The following is a 15,336-nucleotide window of genomic DNA, read 5'->3' on the forward strand; positions in this document are numbered from 1 at the left end:
GCGTAACTTGCCTATTACAAAATTTTAAACGAAGTATACGACGCGGCGTGTGGGTTGTTTCATTATTAATTTAAGTAGGTATGGTTTTTTCTTTTTAAAAATCATTTTACGATTAAATTGCATAACTTAGTAGAATCGATGAGCTGTTCGTATACGTTATATCAGAAGTGAGATGAGACTAGAAGTGAAGGGCTTTAGCATTGATAGTAGATCCTGGCACTAGTGAACAAATTTGAGGATTTTACGCCGCTTCCAACGCGCCTACGCTAGAGAGAAAAAAATTGGTCGAGTTCCAAAAACATTTCCTACCCCCTTCCCCTCAACCTAAAGCGGCCGAACACGGACGCGGCTCCTTGAATCTAGTTCGGCCGTCTACCACCGCGAGCGTCTCACGTTTTGGAGGGACAATTCAGAAACCGCTACTAGAGGGCCAACCGTTCTTGTGTTATCAAGAATATTCACCTTCGCCGAGTGAAGAATTTGGTTAGCTCAGTACTTCTAGTCTCACCTCACTTCTGCTCGAAGTAAGCGCATTGTTCGAGAGTCCATCTTGTTATGTTTTGGTCGCGCTGGCAGTAATGAGGTAAGGTCGATAACCGTAACACGCGAGCTCAGACGTCTAGAGAGAGATAGGTTTTATTTTCTTCTTCTTTGCTCTACAGCATTTCAAAGTTATTTCGGGACTGACGATAATCCCTTACAGGCCCTTTACCCGCCGCCGCTAGAAAAAAAACCTCTAGCACCACCTCACTCGGAGATGGGCGAAAAAAGCTTCATTGTCTATGAGAAAATCATCATTAAGAGCTTTTTATGCCGGGGGGCAAATTCCGGCTGCTTTCTAGATCACTTCCCTCGCGCTTCTCAGACGACGTGGTTAGGTCATCTACTAGATTTATATTTTCACGTGGGTAGTTTCGAGGAATTTTCGCTTTGTACAAATCTCAATCGCTGCTGCTGGTAGAATGTTTTGAACGCAACCCTAGCTGCTGCTACGTTACCCGTACATCTACGTTTTACCAGTCGTCTATGATCACCAAGATAAAACTATACCCTTCCGTGGTAACATCTTCAATTAATAAATTTGTAGCTGCGTGGTATTAATGTAACGCAAGATGGATTTTCCCTATTTGCTTTCAACCTTATCCGATATTACAGGGTTCATATAACTCTTTTGGAAAATCGATTTTCCTGAAATTTTCCACTTTTTTTTTGCACCATATATTTCCAGGTACCACCTATTAACTGAGATGTACAAAGTTTTTAGAAAGAAATTCCCTGACGTTTACAGGTTTTCCCTGGCCATTTGCAATAACGTACATGGCGAACATATATGCGAATCATTTTTCCATGAGTTGTTACTGTTATGAATATAAGCCAACTATTTCGTTTAAATTTAACTTTGGCCAATTTGGGGTTCTGGCCAAATCTCAGACAACACATTTTCTGGTCACCCTTATACTATTATGCAGACTTCAAATTCGCCTCCAATATACTTTTCCCTGCCCTTTAAGGCCCATTTTAAATTTCCCTGACCTTTAAGGCCCCATTTTAAATTTCCCTGACCTTTAAGGCCCCATTTTAAATTTCCCGAACCTTTAAGGCCCCATTTTAAATTTCCCGAACCTTTAAGGCCCCATTTTAAATTTCCCGAACCTTTAAGGCCCATTTTAAATTTCCCGAACCTTTAAGGCCCCATTTTAAATTTCCCGAACCTTTAAGGCCCCATTTTAAATTTCCCGAACCTTTAAGGCCCCATTTTAAATTTCCCGAACCTTTAAGGCCCCATTTTAAATTTCCCGAACCTTTAAGGCCCCATTTTAAATTTCCCGAACCTTTAAGGCCCCATTTTAAATTTCCCGAACCTTTAAGGCCCCATTTTAAATTTCCCGAACCTTTAAGGCCCCATTTTAAATTTCCCGAACCTTTAAGGCCCCATTTTAAATTTCCCGAACCTTTAAGGCCCCATTTTAAATTTCCCGAACCTTTAAGGCCCCATTTTAAATTTCCCGAACCTTTAAGGCCCCATTTTAAATTTCCCGAACCTTTAAGGCCCCATTTTAAATTTCCCGAACCTTTAAGGCCCCATTTTAAATTTCCCGAACCTTTAAGGCCCCATTTTAAATTTCCCGAACCTTTAAGGCCCCATTTTAAATTTCCCGAACCTTTAAGGCCCCATTTTAAATTTCCCGAACCTTTAAGGCCCCATTTTAAATTTCCCGAACCTTTAAGGCCCCATTTTAAATTTCCCGAACCTTTAAGGCCCCATTTTAAATTTCCCGAACCTTTAAGGCCCCATTTTAAATTTCCCGAACCTTTAAGGCCCCATTTTAAATTTCCCGAACCTTTAAGGCCCCATTTTAAATTTCCCTGACTTTTCCTAGTTATCCAGGTCGTGTACGAACCCTCATGTAGCAACTCTTTCCTGAATTTTACTAAAATTTATAAATTTTACACAGTTTTTCCATTATTTTTAGTCAATTTATTTTCCTGACATTTCCAGGTTTGTATGAACCTTGTATTAAATTAGAATTTCTGCCGCAGTGTTACCACAATTTGCAAGAAATCATTTCGAAAGTATGTTTTCAAACACATAGCAACATGCAACGCTGAAACACTGTTCAATATTGAAATTTTCCTAAAACAATGAACACGCCTATATAAAAATCACACGATTCCCCGAAAAAAATTAAACTTACATGCAAAAGAAAGAAAAAACTGTTAATAAAAAGGCAAGGCGTTGCGTCATTGGTCGGAGGTACTTATTTCAAATTATCCTTAAAATCTGAACCTAATTTGAATTTTAAAACCATTCAGGGATATTTCCTGTATGTTTCACTAGGCAGATTGGTCTTATAATTAGTAGAAGAATCGATTAAAAAAAAATCACTTGATTTTCTAATTCACTCTCCCATTCAAATTGATCAACATTATTTTAAATTTAAAAAAAAGTGTCCGGTAAACTGCGCTTGTTCCTTTAAATATAAACTAGCTTTTACCCGCGGCGCTGCTTGCGTGTAATAAGAACTTCCATCAAAATGTTATAAAGAATGGGTAGATTTTACTGATATCTCTAATATTTTTGTAGCACCCTAGGAGCGAAGGCACTCAGCGTTGCCCGTCGGGACACTTTTTATTAATTTTCACGCGGATATTATTCCATAAAGAAGGGTTTTTAAATTTCTGGCTGCCATTTAAAAAGATGGCAACAAATCGAACCCGAAAGACCATTCAGCCCGTCTATAGGTTAAAGGAAACCAGTGTACTAAATATTTGTGAAATCGGTTGAAACGCTTGGACTTTGTTGCATAGAAAAGATTTTTTTACATTTCTGGGCGCCATTTTTTAAGATGGCGGCGGATTGGAAAAATCTTTCGTATTACGCGCCTACTACTTACGAGTAACGTTCCTGCAAATTTTCAGCCTTCTAGTGCAAGCGGTTTGGGCTGGGCGTTGATTATCAGTCAGTCTGTCAGTCAGGACTTTGATTTATATAGACCTAGATAATTTTTAGTCAAAAATTTATTTGTACGTTTTGCCAGCCAGATTTGTAGGAACCCTAAACGTTTTCTATAAACTGAACGATAAGTATTTTCCATCAATGAAAGGAATTTAAAATCTTATTTTATAAACTAACGAAGCGTAAAAGCTATTTTGAATATTTCATCATTTTTTTGACATTCATAATCATAATTAAACACACAAATATTCCGTAAAAACTCACTGAAGCGCTGGAATATTTTACCTTCGAAGGTTTACGTATGATATTTCCAAGTAACCCCTCAAAACGTCCTATAGGATAATTTTAAAACCGAATTTTGATTTTGATTGCGAGTGTAATAAGCAACAAAGTTGGCGGTACTTCTTTGAAATCGTTAAAATTATTCTAGCAAAACATACAATGACGTTTCTTTAAAATGAAGGTGAAGGGAGTGTGAAATGAAAAATTAAGTGATTTTTTAAAACCGATTCTTCTAGTAATTATAAGACCTATCTGCATAGTGAAATATCCAGGAAATACACCAGAATAATTTTTTTAAAATTCAAATTAGTTTATGGGTCATTTGAAATTTTCACCTCCGACCAATCGCGTTCGAATGAAATTTAGCGCGAGATTTGATAAAAAAATCGTGGCGCGCGATGTGACAATCGTGGATGGAGCGAGACATAGAACATGCCAAGGGAATTTTGTTAATAAGATAACAAGAAATCAGGGTGTTAAGCGAGGCGTCGGACATTCACGAAATCCCGTACGCTACCCGCGAAATAAAACTTAAGAAATCCGAAAGCAATGCTGATTTCGAAATCCCATAAAAAATCCGAAATCAGTAAATAAATGGCGAAATCAGTAAATAAATGGCGAAATCAGTAAATAAATGGCGAAATCAGTAAATAAATGGCGAAATCAGTAAATAAATGGCGAAATCAGTAAAGAAATGGCGAAATCAGTAAAGAAATGGCGAAATCAGTAAAGAAATGGCGAAATCAGTAAAGAAATGGCGAAATCAGTAAAGAAATGGCGAAATCAGTAAAGAAATGGCGAAATCAGTAAAGAAATGGCGAAATCAGTAAAGAAATGGCGAAATCAGTAAAGAAATGGCGAAATCAGTAAATAAATGGCGAAATCAGTAAAGAAATGGCGAAATCAGTAAAGAAATGGCGAAATCAGTAAATAAATCGCGAAATCAGTAAATAAATCGCGAAATCAGTAAATAAATCGCGAAATCAGTAAATAAATCGCGAAATCAGTAAATAAATCGCGAAATCAGTAAATAAATCGCGAAATCAGTAAATAAATCCATTACAAAATTCGCAAAGTCCGAAATCAAAAGAAATCACAAAATCCAAGGAAATCACGGGAAAAAAATTTGCAAAATCCCACGAAATCACGGGATAAAAAAATCGGAAAATCCGACGAAATCACGGGAAAAAAAAACGGAAAATCCGACGTAATCACGGGAAAAAAAACGGAAAAGACGAAATCTATTGGATTTTACCGAATTTTGAAATCGAACAAAATTCGACGAAATCTGAAGAAATTAAATTGGATTTCGAAATCCCGTACACTTTTTCAAAAACGTCGGAACCCTCGGTGTTAAGAGATTGGTCGGAGGAACAAATTGCAAATTATCTATGAAATCTGAACCTAATTTGAATTTTAAAATCACTCCGAGATATTTCCTGGATGTTTTCCTATGGAGATTGGTCTTATAATTAGTAGAAGAATCGATTAAAAAAATAACTCGATTATCCTTTTCAACCTCTCTTTTAATAATAGGTACACAGCATCGACAGATTTTCCCAATCCATTACTAACACCTAATTTCAACAGATTTAATTAATATTTAGTATACTGGCTCGTTATATTAAATCCGTCAAACACTTTGTTTTAACTTACTTCTAAAATAAATTACATTTAACTAGGTAGCTACTGTAATGTCAAGCGCAAAAAATAAAAAATAATAATAATAAAAAATAAAAAAAAACCCCCTCAACGATTAAGTTACTTGAAACTTCCTTCAAAATAAAATTTAAATTGAAGTATCATTTCAATAAAGTTCATATCTTACAAATATCTCTTATCAAAATTACTCATGGGTCGTTTTGTGAATTAAAATTGTTTGTATATTATGAATTTCAATCAAAAACTTAAAATATTTCCAATCCGCCGCCATTTTGAGAAATGGCGGCTATCGAGAAATGTAACAGGGTTCGCACGGAACTTGGATAATGGGGGGAAAAGTCAGGGATTTAAATTTTTGTCCTAAAAAATCAGGGATTTCGTTTAATATTTGGTATACTAGTTGATATCTATATCCTAAGGCTGAACATGACCTCCACCATCTTTGAAAATGGCGGCCCAAAAAGTAACAAATATATCCCGCAAATCCTTGAGCTTCATACCATCTTATATATCATGGAGTCTATTTTTTAAGAGGAGCGGTAAGTGCTAGTCTTCCACTGTACAATTTGTCTCTTCCGGAGTCTCACCGGAGTTTGGCGCCATCTTGCGGCGTAATTTTCGTCCCATAGACGCTAATGTTAAAAAATGGAATTTGAAAATTTACTTTCAAGCATCAAAATGTACTTTTCGTACTGAGGATTTTAAAATGTACTAAAAAAGTACAATTGTACTACCAAGAACAACACTGGCTCTCGATCAGCTCGAGCGACTGACCGGGAGTAGCGCAATTTCGTTTTCACCACGGGACCACGGTTACCTCCCACAATGCTAAGAGCAGCTAGACCGCCGGCATGGTATGTTAGCCAATAACAAAAGGCACACGTTAAGGAAGCACCCACAGAATTAACTCTCGTAAACACTGTATACAACAGTGATTTCTTATTTTTCAAATGACCTTGAATTACACCTCAGCGTGTGATGGGGCGCGAAAACTGGCTCGCTTACCGCACCGCTCCTCTTAAAATACAGACTCCATGATAATATCGACGCCTACGGGGATCGAAACCTCCAAAAATATGCGCTATAACTCCATCTATCTTTCACCATCAAACCATAAAAATTTAATTAAGAAACAAAAACCCTCCATCGATGTTTGTAAGAGTAAAATTCGGGCCTTGGTTCAAATAGGCTTAAGGTTTTAGTGAAGATGTTCTTCGCTTATTTACAAAACGATCTTTTGAATAACAAAAGTATAAAAAACTCGCCGATTGATTACATAACGCTGCCGATTCTAAAAAGGTCAAAATTAATTTTGCATGCATTTCTTAAATTGTTTTGACTTTAAACATTGCTCGAATATATTTTTTTTTGCAAATACGCTTCGCAATTTTGCATGGAGTTGTTCCGTTCCGCGTCCTAATTAAATTAATTTTTACATAACTGATTTTTGCTTCAGTAACTATTTGAATCAATGAAACGTTTCAATGAATTTATTTATATTGAAATAAATTTGTCAATAAATTATCCGCTGAATGGATTCGTAAAATCTATTCATGGATAAATTTCTGGCATTCTTAAAGTTGCTGGTAAAACGCCTATATTAATATTAAAGCTATTAAACTGATTGACATTTAGTAAAAATTAACAATAATTACACGAAATAATCCGTGAATTATTATAGAGGCATAATTGTAAATTCACTTCAATCAATTATATATACTCATGATATAATTGTAGGTTATAATAACATGAATGTATAAAAATAAACTCTTCATTACAAGAGTAAATATCTATTATTTCGAGTGAAATGCACATTTTGGCAGGAGTGTATTAGGCCTAATACTTGTATTAATTACGTAACATTATTATCAGGAGTTAATATAAGTTACTGCTAGTAGTGTCAATGCTATCATGAACAAATGCAATTTCATTAAAGTAAAAGTAAATTATTTTAAAATTATAGGCGTTTTTATAGAAAATGTTAATCTGGCCCCCATCTAATCCGACCTAATATCAACATAACCATAAGTTTATAAGATATATTCTATAAATATGACACTTCAGCTTTCAGGGTTGTCACAATTTAAATAATTCTCAGATCATCGAATTCCTCTGACTTTCGCGGGTTTTTCCTAAATATCCCTGTGGTTTTCCGTGACATTGCCAATTAGTGTGTTTTTAAGAACATTATTGTTTATAAACAAATCAACATTTCAGCTTATGATTTAAAACGCATTTAACGTAACGCGCCATCCTGGAATGTTCACTTTTTAATTTTTCCTAAACCCAAGAAATTTACCGCAATAAAATCAAATTCCCTGGCTAACCTAAACATACAATACCATAAATATTTCAGATGTGAATAAATAAAGAAATCCAATCATCTCAAATCAGGCATGTCAATACAAGGCAGTAGCGAGGATGAGCTGGGGTTAGTAAAAAATTTATTTTTAATTAATCAGTATTAAATTTAAACGTAATTTTGCTTTAATTACAGTGTTACGGAAAGGGCTGCCTTATTTCCGGGAAGGGTGCGTAAAAAGGCAGTGCACAATCAAGTAGAAAGACGAAGGAAAGATAAAATAAATAATTGGATAATTGAAATTGGTGAAATGTTACCCGACAAAGACCCCAAGCGACAGGTACAGAAAAATATTTTTCTATAGCCAAAATCATTTTAAAGGGACTGCAAAGAAGGCATCGGCGGGTGGGTAAAAATTATGTGAAATACGTCAGAGGCACGTGACCAAGGAGAGGCGTGGTTCAAAGAAGCTTAGTTCGTTTTGGTTTTATTTTGAAAAGTACCACTTCAGGGAATTGGCGCAGCAATCTCGCGAAAAACAAGGACTGATGTCCGGTTCCACTCCATGAGGAGTCTTTGTATCTTGCCTATGACGTATTCTAAATCATTTTTACCCACCCACCGATGCCTTCTTTGCAGCTCCTTTAACAATTGTTAAAAATTCCAGAGCAAAAATGGAATCCTGGAGAGAGCGGTCGAATACATTTTATATCTCAAAGAAACGAACAAAAAATTAATGCTTGGACAATGCAGCGAAGTCCAAGGTACGTGAATTAAATATTAAAGGGAGAATGAAATGAACAGACAACCATTTTTCTAATTGATTTTGCCCGATAGTCTCATTAACAAAAATAAAAACGCGTTAGTTTTATATTCGTTTTCAAAATTTAAAAAGTTAAGGTACTCGGTACTGGCCGAGCTAAATCTCATTTTAAGATAAATCTTTCGTACTCTCAGCCGACATGGTTACCCGTTTTGAAAAGAGAGTTAAGGATCTTGAAGTACAGAACAAGAGTTACTTGCGGTTATTGAAAAAAGCCGGTATTACACCGTTAACGGAAATGGAGGAAGAATTATGGAAACCCAAAAACGGTGGCAAATACCCGAGAAACTTAACCGCGGAACAACTCAGTGCCTTACGGAAGAACCTAAATCAAAATGGCTTCCTGAATAAAGACAGTAACGTAGCGCCACCGGTCGAAGTCAATGAAAATGCCAATACAACAAACTGTCCTCCAGCAACTAAAGAAAGTACGGTAGTTAGCGCGGCTTTGAAATCAAAAACAAGCGTAAACAACGCGCCGGTAGAAAAACAATCCAAGACAAAAGTGAGCGCGACGACAAAGAACAGCGCGATCAAGAGCAACTGTAACTCGATCAGCTTTCCCAGCGTTACGCGTAACAATATGCTCTTAACTCAAGCGTTACCGCCGGAACCTTTAATGTCGACGACGCAAGTGGTGCCCCAAACTGCCGCGAAAACTTGCAACAAAGAGACCGAGTTGACCTCAAAAAACGCAGTATCGACGGAAATGACGGCTATCGTTAATACGCAACATCAACCTTTAATAGTCATTAACGATCAGAGCATCCCTATGCTGACGTTTCAGAGTAAGCCAATCGTTTTCGGTACCGCTAATGAAAATGGAGCAACATTGTTACCTCAACAATTTAACCCCGGTTGTCCAACCTCTATCGAGATTTTAAATACGGGCGTTCAAAAAATACCCGTTAGTACCGCAACGACAATGTGCGTAACCGTTAACCAAAACTCCAGTACGACAGTGCAAAGTAACATTTCGCTGCCCGTTGTCATCAACGGCAATCAAATCTCGAATAATTTAGTCCTCCGTCCGCGAGACAATAATGCCGGGGCAACAACATTTTCATTTTGCAGTACACCGGATGGTTCGCAATTAATTCAACATCAACAGGGTGTCTTGCCCAATTGCGCTCAACCTTCGCAAAACAAAGTGATCGGTGTTCCCAATAACTTCCCCCTTATTAGTCAGACGACCATGGCCTTTAATCAATCGGGGCAAATGATTACGTTTGGACCCGGAACGTTATTAGCCGCCCCTACTCCGACGCCATCCATACAATCTCACAATTCATGGCCTCAAGCTCTTTTACTGCCCAATGGCCAAATTATACCAGTTGTCAGTCAATCTTCTATGGTTTATTCTTCAAACCCTCAGCCTCTTAACGCTGGTGGCCTTATTGTAACTCCTCAAAATCACTGTTCAATATCGCCTCAGATTAGTTCCGGTTCAGTAACGTTAAACAACAACGGTTCGCCTACCTCAGTTTGTAACGAGACGAACTCAACAACTAATTTGGCTAACGATAGGCCTAATAACGCCATGCCCGCAACAGCTGTAGATGCAACCATTAGTAAGACGCCGCCTCAAGTAACGGCGAAAACCGCGTCTAAAAAACGGACAACTAATACAGCGAAAAGTAAAGTTGTCAAAGAGAAAACGCCAACCGTTAAACAACCCAGTAAGAAGAAAAGTGTCGGGGAAACTAAAACTAGCAGTTCCGTGGCAAAAATCGCGAATACGTCGGCGGCAAGCAAGGTTAACAATCCAAAAGCGAGTTTAACAAAGGCTGACAATTCGAAACCAGATTCGCCCAAAGCTTCCCCATCAGATAAAACTCGTGGTAACTCAAAATCTTCAATAATTACCAAACCTACGAACCAAATAGGTTGCGACGTTTCGAGTGAGACACAGTCGAGTGATATTTTAGCCAGAGCCACAGAGTCTATATTCTCCAGTAATATAACTGACGTATCCTCGACACTATCCACCAATAGTTCGATCACAAACTCAATTTCTACCACAAATAAAGCCTCCAAATCTTGCACAGTCGCTAGTAACGGTACTCCCGCGACAACTTTACCAACTTCATCCTCGACTCCGGTTCAGCTACAAACCACATTAAATGTTTCTGGTGAAACTTCGAGTAAAAGAGACACGACCGTAGTACAACCTAGTACTGTCACCAACAAAAAACAACCGGAGAAAAGGCTTAGCGACGCCAATACTAGCAACGAACCATCAGTTAAAAAACTGAAGCACTTACAATCTAAGCTTCCTGATGTACCACTTCCCGCACTTCCGCGAAGCGTACCAACCCAATGTACAACTGAAAATATTTACCCAACATCCAACGCTAACACCCACCAGAAAAATCAAATTCAACCATCATCAAACAACCCGGCTAACTCTGAAAATAATACCGCTAGGTCACCATTGTCTTTAAGTACAAGTACTCAACAACAGGAATCTGGTTCAAGATTGTTTCCCATGCCAAATAATAACGCCCTGAATGAAAACTTTATATCAAATACTCAATCCCACGAAATCACTTGCGCGAGCAATATGGATTTGGGTTCTTTCGTGTCTAATCAAGACCATTGCGGAGGTGATCAAGAACTACCTTCCCTAATTCTTAGTTCGCTGACTGACGAAAACGAACCGCCACCAGGCGTCAACGCTTCAAATTGCAACAATACGGGTTTGGGGTATTTGTCCCTATCACCTAGTGATCATTACAATCAAGAACTGCCAGTTAAAGACACTTCCAACAATAATCAAAACAGCTTCGACAGACTTAGAAACGCGGCTAGCGCGGGGACAATAAACTCAGTAGCGCAATTTTGTAGCAATCCAAGTAGCAACCAAAATATGCAAGAACATCCGCGATACGATTCGAACAATTGCTCTAAACCTAACAACAACAACAACAACGTTATTGAGCATCAGAATATGCGACAATCATCCGAGAAGAAATCAACAACCAATATTAGCAACACTGAATCAATGTCTATCCCCTCTATACCTTGCGTATCTTCAAACACGATGATTAACTCCTCGAACAACAACTTGGGACCCCGTAAACAGAAAAGTTTAACGCATCTATCAGTAACGAACTCATTTTTAACCAATCAAGTGACAACACTCCCGGTGATTAGCAACCAAGCCAATTTAAACCCAACACCGACGGTCTATTCCCGTTGTAGTGGCGTTCAGAACACGAACCGCTTTGTACCATTATCGCAGAATCTAATGCAGAATGGCAACGAAACCCATGGACATTCCATCATTTCTAGTTCGATACTGACTAACAACGCGCCTCCACCACCACCAATACCACCCAACTCCTGTTACTCAACAACATCATTAAACAACAAAGAACAACAGCAACAACAACGTACTACCACCAATATACCGGTTGTTCCACCTCTACCTCATTCGCAACCATCTCCGTTCAACCCTAGTAATACGGACAGAAACATCTCAACGCCGAAATCGAGGTCGAACAACGGTGGTGGTGGTACCATGTTGCAATCGCAAAACTCTTATTCCGGTATCAGCATATACAATGATACGACGAGGTTTCACAATCGCACTATGGTACCGTCTTCGAGTAGCGTTATTGGGGGTGGAAATCATTCGATTTCAAATTACTCCGCGGAGGCGTTGATTGGTCATCACAATACATCAAGTTCCAATAACACCCAAGCTAATATCGCCTTTAATACATCCCTCGAAGCGCCTTGCTCTCAGAACTTAACAACAGTCCCGACGTATTCCGTATCACACACGCATTTGAGTAGTCGTCCGCTTCTCTCGTACTCTGCCGAGAGTTTACTTCAAAACGAATCGCATTCCGAGCGCAAAAAAGAGCAACCGAAATCCCTGACGAACGAAAACAGCTACACGCAACATTTCAACCAACTTCGCAACCCGAGGACAACTTCGAGTCTTATGACAATGGGCGTCACCCCGCAAAACGCAACCTTTTCTCAACCGATGTTTCCACCACCATGCTCGACGTTTTCGTCAACTCTCAACCCAATAACATCATCCGAAAATAATACCCTAAGTCAAATGATACCGACAGTATCAAACGATTCTGGTACAGTAACCAGTTACGGAGGAACGTCAAATCATCAACAATTTGGCAACCATTTCAGTAGCGGGTCTTTCCTGATGAGACCATTACCGCCTCATATGCCCGAAGTTAGCAACTCAACTCATAGAACAAACAGTACCCAAGCACCCTTTTCAATCGGCTGCTCGAATGGTGCCAATGACTTTGCGCAGAAAACACTAGTCGAGAACTCCTTAACCAGGAATATGAATCACGCTAACCTTCCATCGTCGGAACACGGAATTTGTGGCAATACCCAAAACCAACATCAACAAAGCCATCATAGCCAAAGAAACGGTTGTCTTTTCCCAGCATCAAGTTCTTCCCAATCGCTTCACCAAACTGGTTTACCAATGCCCGATACTTCTCCTCATTTCCCGTCATTAATTTCCGGCGGTCAAAACAACCAATCAGGACACGGTATTTCCAAGAATGACGCCACCATGTCCATGTTGAATCACTATCCCCAAAGTCAACCTTCTCAAAACCACACTATAAACAATTTTCTACCGGGACAATTCGTCCAAGGCATGACGACGGGAAACCTTCATCACAATCATAACTTAAGCCTTAGCGATAGTGGCGCGACAACAACGTCTGCCAATAACAGCAACAACCAGGATATTTCCAGCGGAAATCACAACTACTTGGAAACCGCGTCCAATTCCACGAACAAAAAAGAAAGTAGAAATATGACGAGTAACAACAACGTGGCCAGAAACCAAGGCTTGGCGAATTCATCGACAAAAACGCCGAATAAGAATGGCGCTGGTAAAAATACTTCGTCGAAACGTAAACCACCATCATCAGAGGGACAGAGTACGAGTGTGCCAACAGTATCGCTTGGAAATTACGATAAATCGCATTCCCACAATATCCCCTATTTCTCCGTTCCAGAGCTAACGACGCATTCGGAGCTTCAACCTTGCTCTATCAATAGGTTTTTTCCAGGTTGCCAACGTACGAGCGTTCAAACATCGTCAGTTAATCACGTCCCCCACCAACAAAACCGGACTACGTCTCTAAGTCATATAAGCGGACAAACATCGCACATACCAGCGATATCAGGAACATCTGACATATCTAGGCGAGACTCTCCGTACAATCCATTATTTCGACCGCAATCTCAAAGTAGTTTGAACTTAAACTTTCAACCACCAAGTTTTTCCATGAATCCTTTACAAAGGGTTCCCCCTACGTCTTGTCCTCCAACGACAACGTCTTTGTCGTGTCAACTATCAAATAACGCGGTAAATAACGTCTCCTGCGGTACAACGGCAACGCATCACGTACCAAATTTCAACCTGAGTAATATCTTCCCTGATATAAGCGCGGCAACAACGCCCGGTGATACTTTAAATCCGATTAAATTTCACGCTGGTACGGGACAAGGTACCGCCGATCTTGGTACACTGTCTCAAGGATCGGCAAATCATAATCGGACTGCGGGTGTTACAAGACCCCCACCATTGTACCATAATAGACCGCCCCATCCTCCACCTCCTGTGATACATAACGGCTTTAATAGCATCTTGGGGACAGGTCCTCACGCTTTTGATAGAAGTTCGGGGCAAATGGTTATGGGAATGTCTAATAATCCTACGGGAGCGCCATCGCATTTCGGTGTTGGTCACGCCTCAAGTCACCCACCACCACCGCCACCTTTCGGGAATGTCTTACCGACTTTGAACTTTCCGGTTCATGACACTCATTAAGTTTTATTTTACTCGAAATCAATAGTGAGCATTTGTATTTATATTATTAATTATAGAGTTTTATGCCTTGGCCACGCTAAGCCTTGTCAGCATTTTAAAAAGGCTAGTTAAGACTTGTTAATTATGTGCGCGCCATGCATTTTTTTATGTTGTATCGAGTGATTATTTTTAGTTCATTGCCATAATGATATGAATATACGTTAATCCTTGGTTAATTTTGTTTTTGTTGGCATAAAATTGAAATTGATTCTAAACCGGTGAATAAATAATAGTTGACCAGTGCCGGTTGCCTATGGAGGCTACGTAATGTATCAAATTTTCATGTACAAATGTATATTGTAGAATTGTTAATTAAATTTTGAGATTTCCACATGTAAAGACAGCTATGCCGTTAAGTTTTGCATAAAAAAATAACCAACAATGGTCAAACTGTACTGTAAATTAGGATCATGTAATGTTTGTACGTTTAATTGTAAATATAAATTTTTTATTCGTTGTAAATCTACGCAATACTTGCAATTAAGCTAAAGATAAATGTGCTATTTACATATTAACCAGTGTGAATTTGACTAATCTAGATACGCGTGATCCCCTAGTGATTGAATCAATCACTGCTCCAGGTACTTATTTGTACAAGGCTGTAAACTTTGTGGTAACTTTCCCCAATCCAGGGCTACAAGAAGGAAAAACTGTTTTTTCTAACTTGGGTTTGACGCTATGTTCCATTACAGGTTGAACGCATTTTAGGTGCGTTGTTCAACTTAATTGTCGCGTCTCATGAAAATGAGATCTTTTTCAGCATATTCAACAATTCAAACGACTCGCGAAGTACCAACGCTTAACTAATTTCGTTATAATTTCCGAAAGTGTTGGCTTAAAACTTTTTTAAATTAAATCGCATGATTATTATTATGCCGTTTTACCTTGACAGTTTCTTAAAATTAAATTAATGCATCTATGTCTAATTTAATATTGCG

The 15,336-nt window shown here is 38.7% G+C and overlaps 1 protein-coding gene across 1 annotated transcript; it reads left to right on the forward strand.

Moving 5' to 3' along the window:
• The first annotated feature begins 6,550 nt into the window (after positions 1-6,550).
• On the forward strand, positions 6,551-14,913 carry LOC149623151 (uncharacterized). The gene is made up of 5 exons (XM_089853244.1): positions 6,551-6,700; positions 7,758-7,832; positions 7,899-8,043; positions 8,371-8,467; positions 8,661-14,913. Exons 2-5 carry the CDS (start codon positions 7,798-7,800, stop codon positions 14,357-14,359), a joined length of 5,976 nt encoding a protein of 1,991 aa, XP_089709370.1. The 5' UTR covers positions 6,551-6,700; positions 7,758-7,797; the 3' UTR covers positions 14,360-14,913.
• The last annotated feature ends 423 nt before the right edge of the window (positions 14,914-15,336 follow it).

The sequence above is a fragment of the Phalangium opilio genome, unplaced genomic scaffold, assembly GCF_054372755.1.
Source record: "Phalangium opilio isolate 3A_F unplaced genomic scaffold, DU_Popi_V2 ptg000113l_1, whole genome shotgun sequence".
Taxonomy (NCBI): Eukaryota; Metazoa; Arthropoda; class Arachnida; order Opiliones; family Phalangiidae; genus Phalangium; species Phalangium opilio.

Coding starts and splice junctions, on each gene's coding strand:
- LOC149623151 (XM_089853244.1), top strand. CDS start 7,798: ATGTCAATACAAGGCAGTAGCGAGGATGAGCTGGG. Junction 8,044..8,370: donor ACAAAGACCCCAAGCGACAG/GTACAGAAAAAT, acceptor TAAAAATTCCAG/AGCAAAAATGGAATCCTGGA. Junction 8,468..8,660: donor ACAATGCAGCGAAGTCCAAG/GTACGTGAATTA, acceptor TCGTACTCTCAG/CCGACATGGTTACCCGTTTT.